The 23,553-nt window shown below is 45.5% G+C and overlaps 1 protein-coding gene across 1 annotated transcript in view; it reads right to left on the bottom strand.

Annotated features, from left to right (window-relative positions):
- Positions 1-21,703, bottom strand: part of KPNA3 (karyopherin subunit alpha 3) — a 51,442-nt gene extending 29,739 nt beyond the window's left edge. Inside the window, exon 1 of the mRNA XM_075851783.1 lies at positions 21,510-21,703. Coding sequence (XP_075707898.1) covers positions 21,510-21,578 — 69 coding nt within the window. The 5' untranslated portion in view covers positions 21,579-21,703. The remainder of the gene's footprint in view (positions 1-21,509) is intronic.
- Between the last annotated feature and the right edge of the window lie 1,850 nt (positions 21,704-23,553).

The following is a 23,553-nucleotide window of genomic DNA, read 5'->3' as shown; positions in this document are numbered from 1 at the left end:
TTATATTACAAAGGTTAATTGAATAAAAATGAAAAAGGCCATTGATAGATTTCCCATAAAACACAAACAAACAACCACCAACCAAGAACGCCAGTAATAATTGACAGTATGCTTCCAGTTGCAATCTCCCGCCCTAATTAATCGGACCAGTGCACGATACTCTGGGCGTTGTACGGTGGCCACAGCAACTGCACTGCCCAGCTTGCAGCAGCATCTCCCCCCCCCCCCCCCCGTCCAATGTAAGAGTCAGGCAGGAGACTGCACCCGGGTGTACACTTTATCCTAGTTGACTTCTTCTATAATCGTCTGATATCAAACTAGCCGGGGCCACTAACCTCATGGAAGACCAAAGCAAGTCATATATCATCCATGCAATCCACACTCATTCCGGGACTACCAGCCACTCTGAATTAACATGGACCTTGACACTATTGTTCCATGTTGGACTACAATGGAATTCCACACTGCAGTTCTTATTCACAAAGCATACAGGATACAATCGCTTTTATTGTTTTCTACTGCAACCTCCACGTAGCGAGTGAGATCACCAAACTAAAAGCGGAGGTAGGTGCGATGCCACCAGTCTTATGAGCAGGAGGTGCCAGAGCTGGATATGGACTCACCAGCAATTGAATAGGACTCACACATCAGACACTATAGCACAAGTTTTACAAAAGCACAATATTCATTCAACATTACATGATACTCTCGCCGGCAGCCCTTCTATACGGTGACTGTGCAATCCATGTACATTTCCTCTAAGATATGCCTGACATTTAAAGGAACAAGAATAGCAGTGGTTCCCAGAACGAACGCAGCGCCTTATGCCGACTGTACCGGGTCATATACATGTTCCTAAAGTAAAATGACATGACAGCGAAGTTGAAATACAAATGAACCTTTGCTGTACAATTGACACGGTTTGGTAGCCCAAGGACCCTTACAAGATCTTGCAGCAGGTCAAATAGCCGCAAGCTGACTAGTGAAAACAATATTTCTTGATATCTTCACCAAAAGTAACTCTTGCCATACAGAGATAAATGTCGGCCGGACCCCTCAATGTCAGCAGGATCGGCTGACATTTGGGAATGAAGGCCTCCAAACGGTCCAAAGATCAGGCATGATAAAGAGCAGCTAAACTTTTAAAAAACGCTTAACATGTCACAGTGACCTGTCAGAAGTTTTGATCGGCGGGGGTCCGAGCACGAAAACCCCGCACGGATTGCTAAAAATGAAGCGGCAGAAGTGCTCGCGTGAGCGGATTCGTTTCTAATCAGCTTTCCTATGAGTGGTGTACAGGCTCAATATAAAGTCTAAGAGTCCGTACACCGCTGATTCGGCTTTCCGAGGAAAGCGGATCAGAAACGAAGCGGCAAAGCGCTCACCCGAGCGCTTCTGACACCTAATTTTAGCGATCGATGGGAGTCTCAGTGCTCGGACCACCACCAATCAAAGCTTCTTACACATCACTATGAAAAGTCAAAAGTTTTTAAAAGTTTAGTCAACCTTTAAATTAAAATGTCCAACGCACTGTTCCTGTAAGATATACGGTTGTCTTTTTATTGGCAAGTATATTATAAAGTTTACCATTCTACAGGGGACAGGATGGGCAGCATGGTATACCTCTGCCCTGAAAATAGGACAGATTAGAGGCAACAACACCACTTTGTTGCAGTTTTAAGCACCCCATTGAAAACCTGCCACGTCATCCAGGGAGGCCGGACTGGAGGAGAAGCAGGGTACTCTGGGTAAGTATAACTTTATATTTTTTTTTTCTTACTTGCGATTTGGGAGGTGGAATCGCTGTGATTCTACGGCAAATATCGTAACACACGGCACTTTGTTGCGGGTTTAAGCACCCCATTGAATTCCAGTGATTCCGCAGCATTAATTGACATGCTACGGTTGAAGAAACCGCACAGCAGGGTTAATTTATGTGCGTTTTTTTTTTTGAAGCATTTTTCCGCGGTGCAGGGACGACATTTGTTGAGATCTCACCCACACTGCTGCCACTGTAATACGCTGCGTATTTCCCACAATTAATCCATTGCGGAACATCTGCAGCATTTAAGAAATGTGTGTTCGTACGCTTAGGCCTTATTCACACGAACATGTGCGTTTTTAATGCGCGTTGCAGTTCCGCGTGTCATCAGTATGTGCTGCGTGATTTTCACGCATATACCATCCTTATGACACGCGGTTTTGATGTTTAGAAAAAGAAATGACGGAAGTGCTTTTATTTTTTCCTTAATTTCTTTATCTACTGTTGCGCGAATCACGCGCGACACACGGAAGTGCTTCCGCGTGCTGCGCGTGATTTTCACGCACCCATTGACTGCAGTGGGTGCGTGATGCGTGAAAAACACCCAAGTATAGGACATGTCGTGAAAATCTGTACGGCCCCATTGACTAACATAGGTCCGTGCGACACGCGTGATTTTCACGCACGTATCACGGACGTTAAACACGTTCGTGTGAATAAGGCCTTAATGTGAGTATCCTTTAAGGCTACAGACCAAAGTACACAGACTCAAGAGTTGGTCACAGTCCTTTAGGGCTCATTCAGACGAGCGTGATTCTCATCCGTGTGTTGTGCGTTTAAATAATTGATATCAATGGGGCCATTCAGACATGCGTGAGTTAGTCGCCTGTTGAAGTTTATAGATGCGTGAAAACCAAGAAAAACACACAAACGCACATCCGTGTGTGTGTGGGGTCAATGTTTCATGCATCAATAACAGAAATGGAAGAAAAAAAAAGTGCTTGCGCAAAAATTAAACATGCATGCCAAATGCAAAGCACACTGATATGAAATGAAGAAGAAACGCTGCATATTTTACTCGCGCAAATCAGACACGCTCGTCTGAACGTAGCCTTAGGGCTCATTCAGACGAGCGTGTATCACGTCCTTTATAACAACGGCCGTCACACGGACTCGTTTACTTTAATGGGGCCGTTCACATAAATGTTGTTTCAACGGAGCGCGAAGGGTCCGTGAAAAAATAGGATGTGTCCTATTTTTTTGCGCTTCACGCATCCCACCATGGACTCTAGTCTATGGGGGATGCATGATAACGTATCCCGCACGGGTGCTCCTCGGACGTGAAAACGGCAGATTTTCATGTCCGAGGTGGGCCACGTTCGTGTGAATGTAGCCTAAGGGCCCATGCACAGAGCCCGCAATTTCGGGCACGGCCAGCCGCTGACAGCCGCCCACATTACAAAATTAGGACATGCTCCATAATTCCTGGCACGGACACCCATCCGTAGTGCTACGGAAAGGTGTCCGCAGCCAATAGAACCGAATGGGTCCATAAAACCACGGACCGTAGTACGGTCATGTGCATGGGACCTTAAGGCGGGATTCACACGACCGGGTCGCGTCCGAGCCCGAGTGCCGGCCGGTAAAATCGGCCATTCTGCCCGGCCGGTTTGCATAAAGTTATGCATCCGTGCCGGGCCGGGCAGATCCGGACAGTGACATCAGCGGCAACTCCTGAAGGGGAATCCCCATGTGTTGGGGGATTCTGCTTCAGGAGTTTCCCCTGATGTCACTGCCCAGATATGGACAGAGACATCAAGCGCTCTGTCCAGGAGCGGAATCCCCGAACACACGGGGATTCCGCTCCTTCAAGGAGCTAAAGTGCGGCTAGCACATAGCAGGGCAGGGAGATAGCTCCCTGCTCTGCTATAGTGGCGTCGCTACAGTAGTAGCAGCAGCAGCTGCTAGCGGCGCCATCAAAGGTGTCGCCGGGCCAGGGCGCTTTTAAAACAAGCAGGGGAAGGGAGCCAGCGCAGTGCTCCCTTCCACCTGCTGTACACCCCGGCCCTGCCACACCGTGTACAGCGATGCTATTCGTCAGAATGGCATCAACTCCTCCTCCTCCTCACATGCACTCTGCGCTGTGAGGAGGAGGAGATAGAGCGCAAGAGCCGGAAAACCCGGCCGTCACTCGGGACACATCCCGGTGATGGCCGGGTATTACCCGGCCCCATAGACTTCTATGGGAGCCGGGCGGCCGGGTACCCGGGCGAAAATAGAGCATGTCCTATTTTTTGACGGGCGGTTTTCCCGGCCGTCAAAAAATCGGTCGTGTGAATAGCCCCATTAGGGGTCTATTATTCCTAATGCAGCCGGGTGCCGGCCGATTTATGAACGGCCGGCACCTGGCCGGGAAACTCCCTGCCGTGTGAATGAGGCCTTAGTTTTGTTGAAAAGTTAAAGCACTATGATGTATCTCCTCCTCACTCCAGATCATAAACACCATCTAAGAAGCTACTGATATATGTCACAGCTCCACATTACCATTCAACTACAAACTTACAGGGACTGGATCGCTTCAGTCCCTGTGTAAAGCCAGAAGCATGCATGGAATGTACGGAGCATTTGTTCACTTTGGAGGCTGAGAGTCTGACATTCACGCTGCTGCACAGAATAATCCAAGATGCCAACGTTTTTTAAGGAAACATTCCAGTCTGGATTAATACTGACACAGGAAGGAAAGAAGGGGGGTGTTAAGGGGACACAGAACTTCCAGATTCTACCACTGGGGGCAGTCACACGGCAGATTGTTGCTGAAATTTCTGCAACTGAAAATTTCTGGTTATTTGAATAAGTTCACACTGGGTTTTTTTTTGCAAGCAGAAAAAAAATCTGCCTCAGAATTCCTTCAGGTTTCCTCATCAAAATCAGCACCAAAAAAACTGAGTGAACTGACCCTTAGGCCCTGTTCACACAGTTTTTTGCAGGCAGAAAATTCTGCCTGGAAAAATCCGCTCCAGGTTTTTTTTTAAGTGGTTTTGCACCACAGGTGTTATTTGCCGCGGTTTTTTTTTTCACTTCTTTCTTCAACAGTAAAAGAAAAAAAACGAACTTTTTTTTTTTTGCCAAAAAACACCTTTTTCCATCTCCCATTGATTTCAATGGGGTATTTGAAGCGGAAAACACTTGAAGATAGTTTATGTTGCTCCAATTTTCCGAAGAATCACGTCGTCATAAAGGAAGACTGTGCAACTTGACTTCTGGTCCTCCGCCAGCGCTATAAAAATCTATTAAAATGTCATAATCGGCGTGACTGTGGACCATAATGTATATTAGCGCGTATACTCCCAGACTGCAGTGAGCACACTGCTAATCATTTTTGGTCCCCACATATCCCCTTTAAGTGATGTTTGAGGTAATTCTCGGTGCTTTCATAGTTATAAAAAAAATACACAGCGCCCAGATGTTTGCTGGCGGTCAATAGATCAGGAAGTCCGCAAAACACAAGGGGGAACTTATTAAAGGCTCTACGTCACTTTTGTGACGTTAAAAAAATCCCAATTATGGCACCCGCCATATTTGCACAAGAATTAGTGACTTTTTGCTTTTTTTTTTTTAGCTCTATGGCCACTTTTCAAAGTAAAAAGGGGAGGGGTTTAGTGGGAGAGGTGTGGCCTGCGCAGACCGACAGCTTTACTATAATTTATGCCAGAAATTAATGTCAATTATAGCGCAAATCTATGCATGCTCATAGCAGTTGTAAATTTGATTTTGTGGTGCACAGACAGGTAAAGATAACCCAAACTTATTAAGAGGTGTGCAACTTTTAAAAAATTTGGCGCATCTTACTCAAGTGCTAATAAATTCCTACCAATGCATATTTGTATGTCGTCTTTTTTCTTCTTTTTTTTTTTACCCCTGTATTGTCCGTGGCTAAATCCTGACTGAAACCTAAACATGTGAACAGGGCCTTATTTAGTCAACATTATTTTAGAGCTCTGCCTATTAAACAGCTATAATAAAATTTTATAAAAACACACATTACCTACATATTTTATAGCCGTTTTCTCCCGGGCTATGTCTGACAGATACCGTCATTCTAGTGAATGGAAATCCTAAATATTGAATACTAGCTTATCAGGGTACACGTGTGCGGTCATGTGGGGATCGTACCTAAGTGTCGGATTGCCTTCCCCAGAATATTAATTCACGGATAAGTGACTATGAGACTACCATACAGCAGAGATTAAAAAAAATACAAGGGAAAAAAGATCAAGAAATATCTTCTTGTGTGAAGAATTAGAATGTTATATCTTACCATAATCTCAGCACTAAGTTTCCAAATGGGACAACCACTAAGGGGTTACAGTGTCCATAGGATTTGTCCCACAGGTTTCCTGAACATACTATATGGACAAAAGTATCGGGACACACAGCTTAATCATTGAATTCAGGCGTTTCATTCAATGCCATTGTCACACTATAAAATCCAGCACCTCGCCATGCAGTCGCTCTGCTGGTTCAATATTTGCAGAGTCCCAAACCTCCTCTGGCATTAACATCCGCACAAAAACTGTGCCCCGGGAGCTTCAGGACATGGGTTTCCACGGCCGTGCAGCCGCATGCCAGCCTTATATCACCAAGCATCGGACGAAGTGGTGTAAAGCACGCCGCCACTGGACTCTGGAGCAGTGGAAATGTGTTCTGTTGAGTGATGAATCACAATTCTCTATCTGGCAGTCTGATGGATGAGTCTGGGTTTGGTGAATGCCAGGAGAACATAACCAGCCTGACTGCATGGCGCCAACTGTAAAGTTTGGTGGAGGAAGGATAAAGCCATGGGGTTGTATTTCAGGGCTTGGCCTAGTCCCAGTGAAGGGAAATCTTAATGCTTCAGCATACCAAGACATTTTGGACAATTGTAGATTCCAACTTTGTGGGAACAGTTTGGGGGAAGACCCTTATCTGTTCCAGAATGACTGCGCCCCAGTGTACAAAGCAATGGCCATAAAGGTATGGGGGGGGGGGGGGGGGAGTTTAGTGTGGAAGCACTTGACTGCCCTGCACAGAACCCTGACCTCAACCCCATCCAGCACCTTTGGGAAGAACTACAAATGGTGATTGAGAGCCAGGCCCTGTCACCCAAATTCCCACAGACAGTCTTCAAAATCTTGGAGAAAGCCTTCCCAGTGGAAGAGAGGAGGTCCAATTCCATATTAATACCTAACCATTTAGAATGGGATGTCAAAAAAGTTTCCGGAAGGTTTAATGTGTAGGTGTCCTAATACTTTTGTTCATACATATTTGTTCATGGTTATGCCGTTCCCTAGACTATAGTAGTGATGGCATTATATTCAAGAACAAGGAGGATTAGGATGAACAGCGCTTTTAGAGCCTGCAATGTCCAAGAAGCCGTGGCAGAGCGCACGCACACACATGAGTTATAGTTTTGTTTTGGCATGGGGCCTGTAATAGCCCTTTGAGGTCACATACACCAAAAAAAAAAAAAATGAAACTTTGATCCCCTAGAGTACATCTTGCTAATAAATTAATCCACTAGAAGCTTCTCGCCCGGAGATTTCTGATAACACATATGGAGGGGCACAAGTATAGCTGAAGAGAGGAAGCATTTGGTCATGTTCACACCTAGTACTAATAGGACGCATTCCAAAATTAGGATGGCACAGATCACAGGCTGGTCTTTAAATAGCTATCCATATCAATTTCCCTGTATGAACTAACATCATAAATTTAAAGACGTTACTAATGACTTACACAGACATTGGCCAAAGGATCGCAGTGAGATCAGGGCTAAATAATAAGTTCCTCTATGGCAAGATTCAAACAGCTTGGATTTATCTTGTCCCAATAAACTGGAAGCATTTCGATGCCCGAAATACACGACATGGCCACGCGTGTGGGCACCCACCCAAACCTCCCATCCATAGATGCATGTTAAATATATGAAGTCAGGGACTTCCAATATGGAGTGCCGATGACACCCCCTCCCCCTTCAACACTACAATAGCCTGCATGAATAGGGAGGTGGTTGCACTGAAATGAATGGAGAATATGAAAACCACCAAATAAAAACACATTAGAAAAGGGTGTAGCTGAAATACCCAGTTCGGGCTCCAGAGTGATAGATTGTACGCTATTATGACACTAACGCAATTGTGTTAGATCACACAGCGATATTGCATCTAATGTAGTTGTATAGGAGGGAAGGGTCACATAAAATCGAATGTGTACAAGGGTTATATTAAAAACCCATGAATTTTGTTAAAACAAATCGGGGAGGGAGGTGTTTATCAAGACTAGTTGTCCATAGCAACCAATTAGATTGCCTCTTTCGTTTTCAAATGGACCTTTGGTTGCTATAAGCAATTACAGCACTTTCTTTGCACCACTTTTTTTGTTAAATCTCCCTCAGCGTAAGAGTCTGTTCACATCTGCGTTGGAGGCTCGATTAGGAGCCTCCGTCATATATCCGGCAGGGTTTACTGGAGACAATAGCGCAGCATGCCGAGCTATTGTGTCCGATAAAATCATGGACACCCCGATGGAGCCTATTAAAGTCAATGGGTTCCGTCGGCAAACTGCAGTGTCCGTTGCGTGACGGAATAGTTGGTTCAGTTATTCCCTTGTTCTGCTCCTCTAACGGAGCAGAACGTAACAGCACAGCGCAGTTGTGAACATAGCCTTATACGAAATTGAAATGCGCTATTTTATTTCTTTAATTTTTTTTCAAAGAAGGTTGCACCTTGAATTGCCACAAACCGTGCAGCGATGAGCCGATAAACACAAAAACAACTTTTGTTAGGCTTCGATCACATCTGCGGCAGGGCTCCGTTCCGACGTTCTGTCGGAGCTTTCCGTCGGAACGGAACCCTGACTGACACAAACGGAAAAGTTGACTACACTATTGATTTAGTCAAAACCCTTGTACACGGGGAAAAACGGAAACCATTGGCACCGGATTAGTCACCATTTAAATCAATAGTGATGGAAACGAAAACATATGATTTACGTTTGTTTCAGTCAGGGCTCCGTTCCGGCAGAATGGAGCCTGACGCAATGTGAACGAAGCCATAATCGGACGATTGTCTTGTTTATGCGGCCAACAAAACAGTTGCTAGTCGGCAGCACAACTACCTGTGTAAACATGAAGACGCGCTGCCGAAATGAAAGAAATGTATGGGGACGAGCGATCGTAGTAATGATCGCTCGTCCCCATACACAACTGATCATTGCTTCTTGGGAAAGGAGCAAACGAGCGCCGATCAACGAGCTGTATCAGGCCATGTAAAAGGAGCTTAAAGAGGCTCTGTCACCAGATTTTGCAGCCCCTATCTGCTATTGCATCAGATCGGCGCTGCAATGTAGATTACAGTAACGTTTTTATTTTTTTAAAAACGAGCATTTTTGGCCAAGTTATGACCATTTTTGTATTTATGCAAATGAGGCTTGCAAAAGTACAACTGGGCGTGTTGAAAAGTAAAAGTACAACTGGGCGTGTATTATGTGCGTACATCGGGGCGTTTTTACTTCTTTTACTAGCTGGGCGTTCTGACGAGAAGTATCATCCACTTCTCTTCAGAACGCCCAGCTTCTGGCAGATCACTGTAAGTAGCTACATCGACTTACCTGCAAACGCCGATGCTGCTGCAGAATCATCTGTAGCCTCTGGTGCCGATGTGGCCTCGCTCGTCCGACACGATGCAGGACCTGGGGCAGGAAGTGAGTGACGTCACAGCGTGATCTCTCGAGAACACGCTGTGTGTCTGCACTGCCAGAAGCTGGGCGTTCTGAAGAGAAGTGGATGATACTTCTCGTCAGAACGCCCAGCTAGTAAAAGAAGAAAAAACGCCCCGATGTACGCACATAATACACGCCCAGTTGTACTTTTACTTTTCAACACGCCCAGTTGGACTTTTGCGAGCCTCATTTGCATAAATACAAAAATAGTCATAACTTGGCCAAAAATGCCCGTTTTTTAAAAATAAAAACGTTACTGTAATCTACATTGCAGCGCCGATCTGCTGCAATAGCAGATAGGGGCTGCAAAATCTGGTGACAGAGCCTCTTTAACTCATTAATGAGACAGAACGGCACATTTATCAATGAGGTATATCACTGTCATTGATCATCACCAAACAGCAGAGATTTCTTTCGACTGAGACATTTATCAGGATATGGTCTTATACATGTGCGTCATTCTCTAACAGGGCAGATTTGGGGCAGAGCTTGTGTTGTATAGAACCTGGGCTCAGCCTGTGGTAGCTGTACCCTCAAAGTAGGTGCTATGCCTCTATGGGGTAGTCACACTATATTCAAGCATGTATGATCATAGCCTTGGGGATACTTTGATATAATTTGAGTAGGGGGTGCTTAGCTTAGAAATTTAGAATATCTTATAATGCTTTTCTGTGTAGTACGACTTCTCTCGCTTCTACAAAGCCATAAGAAACCATCTTGGTGGTGCCATCCTTTGAAATGGCGTTTTGTATTTACCGGTGGTACGTTTGTGAAAAAGGACAGATTACTCCAGGTCCAATAAGAGTTTAGGCGTCTTCACATGGATCTCTCAATGGTCTAATGAGTTCGAACACTAAAAATAATGTCCATCATCATAACCACAGTGACTCATGTGATGACAGAGCGCAGTCATGTTGACTCTGCCCTGACCTTCGTGTACAATTTTTTATAAATTGGTGTCAAATTAATCTTCACAAAGCATATCGACTTGATTCACATTAGCAAATGGAAACTCTTAGATCACTGGGCAAATGAGATTTTCTTCTTCAAGGAAAGCATTGTAATCCAGGACATTAGTTAATGGTCTATGTAAATCTGAAATATGCTCGTGTCAGTAAAGTCAAGTGGTGGAAGTTGAGTAAACTCCTCTACTATAAAATAATATGTCCTATCACTGATGGGTTAAATGCGCACCTCTAAGTCGAAAAAAAAAAAAAAAAAGACAGCAGTGGAAAATCAGTGTTTCAAATGTTTAATTTATTGAAATGCATAAAACCAAGGTTATAATAGAATTACTAAAAACTATGAGACTGGGTTTTCACATCGCAGTAAAAATTAGTTTTTTGCCAAAAATTTGGCTGCGACGTATGAACCCAACCTGAACGTATTAAGGCTATTTTACACTGTCCAATTATCGTACATACAAAAACACTTGTTCCCAATCATTAGCCTGTGTAAACAGGGCAATGATCAGACATTGAACAAGCAAACGCTCATATGCCGCCTTGATCAATCTTTTATGCTGTGTAAAAAGGGACCGCCGACACGCATGGGGACAAATGTATAAACTATAGTTTGTCCATCCAATCGTTGCTCCTTGTGAAAGGAGATAATCACCCATCATCATGCTGCAGCGTTGATCGGCACTCGTTTTCTGGCCAGGAATCAGACTGTGTAAAAGCAACTTTACTGGCACTAGGGTCAGCACGACATCACTGGTAAGAGCCATGCGACTCAGTAATATCAGTAACAGACCCTTTTTGCTTTTAAAGAGAACCGGTCACTACATTATGCTGCGCTCAATGAGGGCAGCATAATGTAGTGACGGACACGCTTATTTCACCGCCGCATCTGAGTTGTTTTGGAGAGGGAGGGAGCTCCCTCTCTCTCCCACCTACACCCGGCGATAAGATCACCGAGTGTCTGTGTCTCCTATGGCAGCCGATGGTACCAATAAAAACTACAAGTCATCCCGGGAAAAAAAAGCCCTCATACAGCTGCATTGGCGGAATAAAAAAAAAAAAAAGAAGTTACGCCCCTTCAAATATGGAGACACAAAAACAAATAATTTTACTGTGTAAAAGTAGTAAAACAAAAAATCTATACAAATCTGGTATCGTTGCAATCGTAACAACCCGCTGAGTAAAGTTATTGTGTTATTTATACCACACGGTAAACGGCGTAGATTTAGGAAGCAAAAAAGAGTGGCGAAATTTCTGCTTTTTTTCTATTGCCCCCCCAAAAAAAGTTAATAAAAGTTAATCAATAAGTTATATGTACCCCAAAATGGTGCTATTAAAAGATACAACTTGTCCCGCAAAAAACAAGACCTTATACAGCTATGTTGACGCAAAAATAAAAAAAGTTATAGCTCTTGGAATGAGATGATGGAAAAACGTAAAAAATGGCTTGGTCATTAAGGTTTAAAATAGGCTGGTCATTAAGGGGATAAATTAAGCAGTTTCTAAGAACTTACCAGAAGAGCCCGGGCAGTGGCGGCAGAGATGAGATCGGTGTATTCATGAGCAGCCGCTAGAACCGCCCACTCCCCACAGATTGACAGATGTCTCCCTATACACAGTAATAGCTAGGAGAGTGGGCGGAGCTAGCAGGTTATAATACTCAGGACTCCTTAGGTAAGTTCCTCAGAAACAGCTTCACATAAGCAGATAAGTGACAGACCGCCGAAATCAGCGCACATGTCACTGTAATACTGCCCTCAGTGTGGCGTAATAACACCTTTCATATTTGAAAGTAGGGACCTCTATCCCTGTTCACACCGAGTTTTTTGACGAGTTTTTTGGGGCAGAAACCGCGCCAAAAAACTCCTCAAAAACCGCCCGAAAATGCCTCCCATTGATTTCAATGGGAGGCAGACGAGTTTTTTTACCACGAGTAAAAAAAACTCGTCGTGGTAAAAAGAAGCAACATGACCCATCTTGAGGCGGTTTCCGCCTCCAAAACCCCATTTCAATGAGTCAGAAAGAGGAAAAAAAAACCTCGACGAGTGTTTTGACGAGTTTTTGTCGAACCACTGTGCAAAAACCTACTGGAGCAGTTTTTGAAGGAGGAATTTTCCTCCTGCAAAAAACTCTGTGTGAACTCAGCCTAATATTTAGTCAGTAACCAGCCCTTTATATTCCAGAAGAGTGGGTATAATGAAGACAACCCCTGTCCATATGACCTATTAAAGGCACGTGGATGTCAGAGGGGGGACCCCCGATCAGGACTTCCCATGTAAATGGAGAGCCGTTCTGGTGGACACAGCCAGTCTATACAGAACATGGATGTAAATTCATCTGAATGGTCACCATGTCGTTGTATATTTCCCATGCTTCGACTGCAGCAGGGTAAATATCTGGTCAGAAGATAATCTCCAGGGGATAGAGAAGTAGGACCAGAAGCAATACCACTTTTTTAAGCAGAAGCAGGGTACGGTTTCTCTAATCCCCCCATAATCAGCTATTATTTCTGGGGGAAGCCGCAAAGTATAAGACGGCAGACATCTAAATGAATGGCTGAGGCAGTTCTCTAACATAGTGGATCTCCATTCTGCCTCCGAGGCCCTCGATAGTGTCCATATGCCTATTAGGGCTTTTAAAAAGTAGTTGTTTTCACAAAACATCTCCTCTAATGGTGTTATGGGGAACTGCAGGTTGTTTGTCTATCAAACCTAAGAAGCCTAGAGGTCCTAAAGAGCAAAGAATAATGTAAAAATAAGACCGTGGTAACAGATCCCCTGGAAGGATCCAGAATATTAGAATCGTACGGGCCACCTCATATTAGTGCTACAATACTTTACAAGGAAAGGAATGGATACTAAAACCTGAATGTTATTGTGAGTATTCATTCAAAGCACATACCTGCTGAAAAGACTTCAGCTGCTTAAAATGCTCCATGACTAACGCAGTATGAATACATATCCACAGGACACAAACACATGCTGGTAAGAACAAGTCTATGGGTATGTTCACACGTTGTGTAAACACCGCGGACAATCCGCACCACAATTTGGTGCAGTTTTTCCCTACGGGTTCCAAGGCAGATATGCTGTGTACTTTTATGCAGCGTATCCGCTCTGTGTGAACATGGCCTATGAGTGAGCTTGCAGCAAGGAGGCTGTCTGTGCATAAGGCTGGATTCACACGAACGTGGCGTTTTTGCGGACGCAAAAATCACTTGCCAGCTCCGTGTGTCATCCGTGTATGATGCGCGGCTGCGTGATTTTCGCGCAGCCGCCATCATAGAGATGAGGCTAGCCAACACCCGTTACTGTCCAAGGTGCTGAAAGAGCTAACTGATCGACACTAACTCTTTCAGCACCCTGGACAGTGACTATCTCCTGACGTCGCGTACCTGATATTTTTTTGCCGGGTTCGGCCAAAACTAGTTCGGCCGAACCCGGTGAAGTTCGGTTCGGTTGTCCGGGTTCGCTCTTCTCAAAGACACTCCGTTTGGATGTTTGGAAACAGAAAAGCACGTGGTGCTTTTCTGTTTACATTCATCCTTTTGACAGCTGTTGCGCGAATCACGCAGTTCGCACGGAAGTGCTTCCGTGCGGCAAGCGTGGTTTTCACGCACCCATTGACTTCAATGGGTGCGTGATGCGTTGAAAACGCTGAATCAACGGACATGTCGTGAGTTTTTTGCAACGGACCAACGCAGCGCAAAACTCACGCACATGTCTGCACGGCCCCATAGACTAATATAAGTCCGTGCAACGCGCGTGAAAATCACGTGCGTTGCACGCGCGTATTTCCCGTTCGTCTGAATAAAGCCTAATTGAGGTTTGATAACCATGGTCAAACTAGATCTCAAACTGAGTTAGGTTCTGTTCATACTTAGCGGTGGGGTTGAGAGCTGCTGAAGCATAACCAGTAAGCCTGTGTTCACACAACACAGATTTGGAGCAGAAATTTCTCTGAATGAAAATCCCTTCCACCCACCTGAATGGGTTTTATTCGGCAACATGTAAAAATCTATTCACAAACCCTATTCAGATTGCACGTAAATGTACGGGAAGGTGTCCGTCGGCCATAAAAATTAATGGGTCCGTAATTACGGACGAAATCTACAATCGTGTGGATGGGACCTTAACTGACATTTGGCCACTGTAGTAAAATAAAAATGCAGGTGGTCCGCTCATACTTAGGCTGGGTTCACACGAGCACATTACGTCCGTAATGGACGGAACATATTTTGGCCGCTAATCCCAGACAGAACACACTGCAGGGAGCCGGGCGTTTGTCTCCGTTGTGCAAGGGTTCCGTCATTATGACTGAATCAATACTGTGGTCGATTACGCTATTTATTCCGTCAAAACGACGGAACCCTTGCACAACGGAGACAAACGGAAACCATTGGCACGGGATCAGTCACCATTAAAATCAATGGTGATGGAAACGGAAGCCTTTGGTTTCCATTCGTGTCAGTCAGGGTCCCGTTCCGACGAAAAGCTTAGATGGAACGGGACCCTGGCGCAGATGTGAACGAAGCCTAACAGGGGGCATGGCTAAAATAGTTTGGCCAGTTTATTTTTAAAGACATTTTGCCACAAACACAATATCCATAGAAGCCAATTCCTAATCCATTTATTGTCTCAATGACTAATGCCAACAGCGGATTACAACACCCTAGGCCGCACTGTTTACATGGGTATTAGAAAGCGTTATCCGCATGCTATATTGAGACAAGCATTGCATTAGTAACTACCTTCAATGTTGTGTGACCATGAAAGAACTTTTTTAAAAACTGGTCAAGGCCTACAAAAATATCCGAGACTTGGCTCTAACACACTTTTGTGCATCATATTGGCATAAATAAAGTGGAGTTCATTAACAAACTCCACTTTAACCGATAAAATCCAGTCAAAACGATCTCACAGAAAGTCTAGAGCGTGTGAATATACCACAACTCAAAACTCAATACAATTAATATAGCGCTCACCACAACGGCAACAAACCATAATCCAGAGATTCTGGGAAAAGAAGCGAATATTGGGTAATGAAACAGCGAAACTATTTATCTGTATCCCAATAGTAATAGCCGCCTCAATGCTGTAAGCGGTGCTCCTCAAGCCTGCCTTCAAGAAGATAAATAATCACATGCGTGAAGCGTCTGACACTAGACAAATAGTATAAAGAACTGACGTTCATAAAGGAAGCACTTCCTGTTAGTTCAATAATACAGCAACAACGAAAAAACGACACAAAAAGTAACACATAGGAACAAACACCACACGCCGTAAGATTAATAGGCTGTAGGGAGGATTGCGGCATATCACGCGGTCACTTACTCCTCTGGTACCAACTTATAAAACTGCCCCACGTGGCTGACGACGATAATCATCGGGTCTGGCACACCTTAGATGGCAACACACATTTGATAAATGTCAGCTGAAACAATCTAATTTGTACGTGGGCCTCACAAAAGAAAGGGGTGTCTGGCAGCAGCGTATTCCCCTCTCCCCATTTAAATAAAACGTGCACGCTCAGCCCATTCAAGTGTGCCTGGTTATGGTAGACTTCATAGCGATCGCTGTATGGCCCACGGTCCCCGCCATAATATTCTGCTATGTGCCCATACTGTAATTCCGTGTGGCTGTGATTTTATACAGAGCCATGTGGAGGATTTCCGCTCACGGATTGTGGCACGTACCATTGGATGCTGTATCATGCTTCCAGACAATATCATGGTGCGCTTTGGGCAGTTTTATTCCATGCATTGGATGCAAACATCAATGCATAAGTGCGTTAAGCTCACATTACTATTGTTATTTGGGGAAGGTTACCTACTCCCATAATAAATGAGGTTACATCAAATGAACGTGTTTCTGTCTATGTGCAATGATGATCTTTTCTCACGCTTATCTAGTCTAACCATCTCAACGTGCCTTCCTGGCGAGCTTGCGTTTATAAAACAAAATCAACCAAAACGAACAAGCAGTGCTGCAGTGTAAAGCAGACAGAGCGGCAGCCTGAGATGACGTAGCAGGTGGAGGTCAGACTACCTCCATCTAATATGAGACAATGATGGTTTATCCAATGCAGGGTTCACAAATTTCCTATTTGTTGAGGAATTTCAATCAATATTATCATCAATATTCCGCAACAAAGTGCAGTACGATACAAGGGAATGGGGGTTTTAAGTAACCCAATTTACTTACAGCATATAAAATCTGCAGCAGATTTCCAGATTATAAAATCCGCAGATTAGCCTATCAGTTGTGGATTTCTGCCTCAGATTTCATCCACAGCAATGGGTGAAATCAACGGCTAAACCAGCATCGAAATCCACATGTAACATATGCAGATTTCTAGGCTGCTTCCACGCCATTATTTATGCGGCCTAAAATTGGGTTTACAGGGTCAGATTTCTGTCCATAATGAGCGCCAATCGACAATATAAAAAGGTGGATGAGCGTTCATTAACAGAGCACTCTACACGGGCCAATGCTACACCGTTAATCATTTGTCCCTATACATTTAATAAGAGTTCGGTCCCCATCAGTTTTTATTATTATTGGCAGCACATCCCGTTCACACAGGGGGATGTGCTGCCGGCAACGATGGTTTTATAGGCATAAATGATGTGATTTATATACAGCCACTACTGCTGCACCGGCGATTCACAATACCAGCAGTGACCAGAATGAAGGGGAAGCAGCGCTCGTACCATCTGCTGCCCCTTCAAAACAGCTGATCTGCAGGGGCCCCGGCAGTCGAACCCCGACCAATCAGATATTGATGCCTATCCCGAGGATAGGCCATCAATTTTAGCGACTGGACAATCCCTTTTAGGCAGCAGAGCTAAAAGGTAGATAAGCGGCTACTAGAAAAACTAAATAGCAGATATGGCATTACCCATAGGCATGGTAACAAATTCTATTAAAGAGTAGCTACAGAGTCGCTTTACACAAATTAAAAAAAAAAATGTTAACGAAGAAATTTCTTAGTTATTAATTCCGGGTTAGAGCTTGGTTTTTTCCCATTCTGAGATCGAGGGGTCTTTAGGCAGGCACCAAAAAAACCATTTACCTAATATGGGGATGGGTGGGATGGATATGACAGAGCTATTACGATCCATCTATCAGATTTCCATTTTAATTACTTGATAAAATAGTCAAAAAGAAATAGAAACAAACAGATAGAAATGAACAGACAAGTGCGTACACAGACCCTTAGGGCCAGTTCACACAGAGATTACACTTTTTGACGCGAAAACCGCGTCAAAAAACGTCCGACAATGCCTCCCATTGAGTTCAAAGGGAGGTGGAGGCGGTTTTTTCTTGCGAGCGGAAAATAGAAGAGACATGCCCTATCTTCGGTCGCTTAAGTCTCGGACCTCCCATTGACATCAATGGGAGGCAGAGAAAGCGTATTATGTGGCTTTTTTGCCCATGCGGCGCTCAATGGCCGCGGGCCAAAAACGCAGCGAAAATCGGCGTGCAGGCAGAGCAAAATCTGCCTCAAAATTCCAAACTGAATTTTCTGCCTGCAAAAAACTCAGTGTGAACCCAGCCTTAGGTTCTTTTCACATTTTCGCCTACAGTGCCGTCACTTGACAGCAAAAATAGCGCAGTATGCAAATAAAGAAAACCTCAATGGACGCATCAGAAGAGTCAATGGGGTCCATTAAGGGGTTTTTACACTGGACGATGGTCAGGCAGACGAGCGTTCATATAACGCTCGTTGACGATAATTGCCCTGTGTAAACAGGGGAACGATCAGCAGATGAACGAGCAAACACTCGATCATCTGCTGGTCGTATCGTTTTAAAAAAGTGAAAGATTATCATTGTCGGCAGCACATCTCCCTGTGTAAACAGAGAGACGCACTGTCGACATGATAATAATGGATGAGGACGAGCGATCTGAGTAACGTCCGCTCGTCCCCATCCATAGCTCCATGTGACTGGAGCAAACGACGATGTCTCGTTGATCGGCGATCGCTGCACAGGCCGCTTATCAGTCACCGTTTACACAGCAGACCCATTATATCCTCATGACCGTTAGTGTGAAGAGAGCCTTATACAGCGACCGGATAAGAACATTCACATACGTATGTAAACGTTTTTTTGAAGGTTAGGCCTCGTTCACATCTGCGCTCGATATTTCCATTGCTCTGCTCCATCATAAGAGCAGAGCAACAAAAATACCGGAAGCATTGAACCCGTTGCATGCTGGACACTACCGGCACACAACAGAGCCCATTGACTTTAATGGGTTCCGTCTGGATTTCCGTCATGGTATCCGTTGATTTACTGGACAAAATAGCGCAGCACGCTTCGCTATTTTGTCCAGCGTTTTTGATTGGATCGGTGATCGTGGCTCCTAATGGAATAAGGGACATGAGACTAAGTAGTGATCATGAGGGTAGGAATTTTTCTGCACTGTCTGACGAAAACTACAGGCAGCCTGTCCCCAATCCCAAATAGTTGATAACAGAGAACAATAGATCACAAACTGCCGCAAAAGCTGTACTTTCAGTTTAGACTTGAATAAACCGGGAGAATTCTTGGCAGCTGAAATCCCTGTCTACTGCATTGGTTGGCACAGCGTCTGCGACATAATGCTACTGGAAGGCTGGCATATGTGGCAGTTAACCTCAACTTTTACACAGAGACACAAATCGAACAAAGTCAATGAAAGGTGGTCTGGATTGCTCCTGCCCCATGCCCGTTATTGGCAGGTGCCCTCACTGAAGCATCTAAGCCCCTCGCACTGCCCATTAAATAACAGATAGTACAGGCAGGTTATGGGTGCCCAGTAAATCAATTTCAGGACAACGAGAATCAACAACCACCACAACTAAAGTGATTTTGCCTCCTGTGACAGCTTGCCAACACATACCATGGCTCTACATCTCACACTGGCACATGACATTTATAGGTCCTCCTCGAGAATGTCTCATGGTTAAAGAGACTCTGTCACCACATTATAAGTGCCGCATCTCGTATATAAGGAGATGGCGCTATAATGTAGGTCACAGTGACGCTTTTTATTTAAGTGGTTTAAAATAGAACGTTTTATTAACGATTTTTAGCTTTATGCTAATGAGTTTCTTAATGACCAAGTGGGCGTGTTTTTACTTTCGACCAAGTGGGCGTTGTACAGAGGAGTATATGACACTGACCAATCAGCATCATGCACTCCTCTCCATTCATTTACACAGCAGTATCACGTTCTTACTAGAACACGATGTGCAGCCACATACACAGACATTAACGTTAATCAAGTGTCCGGATAATGAATACACACGACCTCCAGCCAGGACGTGATGTGTATTCAGAATCCTGACACTTCTGAATGTTTTCTGTGAGATTTCTAGCAAGGGAAACGAAATCTCGTTTACCTCGTAATCTCACGAGATTACGCGTGGCTTGCGGGGATCTCACAGAAAAGATTCAGACGTGTCAGGATTCTGAGTACACATGATGTCCAGGCTGGAGGTAATGTACATTCATTATCAGGACACTTGATTAACGTTAATGTCTGTGTATGTGGCTGCACATCGTGTTCTAGTAAGAACGTGATGCTGCTGTGTAAATGAATGGAGAGAAGTGTATGATGCTGATTGGTCAGCGTCATACATTCCTCTGTACAACGCCCACTTGGGCATTAAGAAACTCATTAGCATAAAGCTAAAAATCACTAATAAAGTAGTTTAAAATAGATCGTTTTTCTAAATAAAAAGCATTACTGTCACCTACATTACAGCGCCGGTCTCATTATATAGGAGACAGGGCACTTATAATGTGGTGACAGAGCCTCTTTAAGTTGTAAGGCTTTGCAGGTGCCATCAACGTACAAACACTTATTCAGTGAAAGGTGTTTACAAAACTTTATAAATACTATTTTTCAATTCCACCCCATTTTCAAGACCTCTGCTTGTCATCCGTGAATGGGAAGATTGTTTACATCCAGAGGCTGAAAAAACCGGAACTATTTAGAGATAAAAGATTTCTCCTCTGAGAGCACACTGTGGTTGGTCTACACTGGATGTAAACAAGAATCTTGCTACTCATTGACATCAAGCAGAGTTCTTGAAAGTATAGTGTATATACAATAAATCCGCTCTCGGCATAAGACAGGAGACGTTACATGGCTGTATAGAGGGAGCACCTGTGCCCGCACTACACACTGACAGCTCCGGGAGTCCTCCAGTCTGAGCCGTGTCACCTTTCCAGCAGGGGCCCGTGTGACAGGGGCGGCCAGGATCAGGTGGAGGGGCTGCATTCCCCACAGTGCTGCCATCTAAGGGAAGATGGATTCATGGGCACTTCCGGAAATCCACCTTCAGCCTCTATGGTGTGAGGGGCCTGCAATGCAGAGCAGTGATCGCTGCGTGGAGGCTCCCGGCACATCACCCCCCCCATAGACGGTGCACGGAGCCGGTCACACGTACATAGAACGATGCGTGCACACACACACAGTCACCCTGCTGCCCCGCCGCTCTTGTCACCATGACACCGATCTTATGTAGCACGCCATCAGCAGCCGGCTTCCACCTCATAGAGGCCGGGACCGCACAGGTAGTACCCAGGAGCGGAACACCGCCCGCGGCAATACACCCGGCCAGCACCTCAGTAAACCGCAGGTCACCTCCTGCGCCCTATAATCCATCCGAGCAGCAGCACAGGACTAATCCCTCCGAGCAGCCACTTTATCCCGGCCTGCCGCCGCTAACTCCGCTCCATCCTGCACTAACACCTGGTCCTAGACATCGATCTCCGCCTGTACGCCGCTCTCATCCCTGCCCGAGCCACGATCACCGTCCTCACACCCGACTATGGTCCGGCTGACGACATTCCTTCCTGATACAATCATTACATCCAGCCTCTGCCTAAGAACAAGACTCGTATCACCGGCAGATCACTGCGATCCCCGTTAAGAGCATTCGGATCCCGGAGGCCACCATGTTGGAGACTGGCAGCGCTATCACAGGGGCCCCGTTATGAAAGGGGCAAGACGGCGGCTCGCCACACTGACCTCTACATCTCTGCCCTTGTTCTTGAAGCTTTTGATCCGGTGGTTCTCCAGGCCGGCGCTCTCCGCCATCGCGGCTCTTTCAGTTTCTTTCCGTTACCGGCTGCGACACCACAACGACCGCGCCAGCCGCACTCCCCCGCCCTGCGCGCACTCGCTTCGAGGAGGAGGGAATGGGGGGGGGGGTGGGGCGCAGACGTCACTCTGGGGGAAGGCGAAAGGCGTGGCCTTGCCTGAGAAGAAGGGTGAGTGGCGGGACAGTCACTAGGAAGGAAGCAGAGCTCAGTGAGACTGACAACAGCCAATTGCTGGACACATTCTTTGTGCCTCAGGTCGTGGTTAGCCGTGTTCACGGTGGTCCGCACCGGACGATACACATGGCCGATCCTATATTTATAATAAAGCTTTACTATAATCTATTATTTTCTTACACTGTTGTAGGTTTATTGGCTGAGTCATGTTTACTGTAAACGTTTAATAAAGTTTTTTAGGAACAAAAAAAAAACCCCAATACTAGTTATGGGTTCAAGCGGCGTTCCTTTGTGACGTTATTTATCACGTGGTACTAAAGAACCTCCAGAGTTTAGTAGGCGTTAAAGACACGCCCCTTTTCAAGATGTAGGCTTTGACCCGCCCATTTGGGTAACCCCAGTGTTTATGGTAGAGGCGGTTGTGTGTGACTAGCAGGTGACCGGTGAGACACAGCATTCGCTGCTGCTTACACTGTAGTCAATTACATTACAACGAAAACTCCATTTCTTTTTATGGAGCATAAGCCAGTGCAATGGACCCCATGATAAGACAATGAGGTCCATCGGGTGCAATTTGGATCCCATATATGACAGATCTGGCAAAGCGTCATGGCTTCTGAAATCAACGGAAACCAAGATGCAAATGTGAACAAAGCCTAATATTTTAGAAGTTTATTTTGGTTATTTGCCGTAAGCTAAAAAAAAAATAATTATTATTAATGTCACTCTCAAAAAGATAAAAGCTTCCACTTCACTATGAGTAATACTCATTTCTTGTTCACTACATTGGGGGACACAGACTGTGGATATATGCTGTTGCCAATAGGAGGCTTGACACTATGAAATAAAAAAAGTGACTCCTCCTATGGGCTATACCCTGCCCACAGACACTGATCTATTTAGTTGTAGGAGGCAGGTACTTCTACCAAGAATTTTTTTTTACTTTATTCTTTTAGAAGAAGAACTAGGGATACAGGTTTGACTTTGTCTCCATGTCTTCCCATTCTGCGGCGAACAGTGTCATATGCAAACGCACCGCTGTCCAACCTGCCTATGGAGACAAGCGGGACAAGAACGCCAGTTCCTCTGTCACCCACCAGTGTAGGAGCACCTCTACCACCTCCCACCAGTGTAGGAGCACCTCTACCACCTCCCACCAGTTTAGGAGCGCCTCTACCACCTCTCCCACCAGTGTAGGAGCGCCTCTACCACCTCCCACCAGTGTAGGAGCGCCTCTAACACCTCTCCCACCAGTGTAGGAGCGCCTCTACCACCTCCCACCAGTGTAGGAGCGCCTCTACCACCTCCCACCAGTGTAGGGGCACCTCTAACACCTCTCCCACCAGTGTAGGAGCGCCTCTACCACCTCCCACCAGTGTAGGAGCGCCTCTACCACCTCCCACCAGTGTAGGAGCGCCTCTAACACCTCTCCCACCAGTGTAGGAGCGCTTCTACCACCTCCCACCAGTGTAGGGGCACCTCTAACACCTCCCACAAGTGTAGGAGCACCTCTAACACCTCTCCCACCAGTGTAGGAGCGCCTCTACCACCTCCCACCAGTGTAGGAGCGCCTCTACCACCTCCCACCAGTGTAGGAGCACCTCTAACACCTCTCCCACCAGTGTAGGAGCGCTTCTACCACCTCCCACCAGTGTAGGGGCACCTCTAACACCTCCCACAAGTGTAGGAGCACCTCTAACACCTCTCCCACCAGTGTAGGAGCGCCTCTACCACCTCCCACCAGTGTAGGAGCGCCTCTAACACCTCCCACCAGTGTAGGAGCGCCTCTAACACCC

The sequence above is a fragment of the Rhinoderma darwinii genome, chromosome 2 (genome assembly GCF_050947455.1).
Source record: "Rhinoderma darwinii isolate aRhiDar2 chromosome 2, aRhiDar2.hap1, whole genome shotgun sequence".
In the NCBI taxonomy this organism is placed as follows: domain Eukaryota; kingdom Metazoa; phylum Chordata; class Amphibia; order Anura; family Rhinodermatidae; genus Rhinoderma; species Rhinoderma darwinii.
The sequence above is the reverse complement of the archived record's forward strand: the minus strand, read 5'-3'. Positions and strand labels throughout refer to the sequence as shown.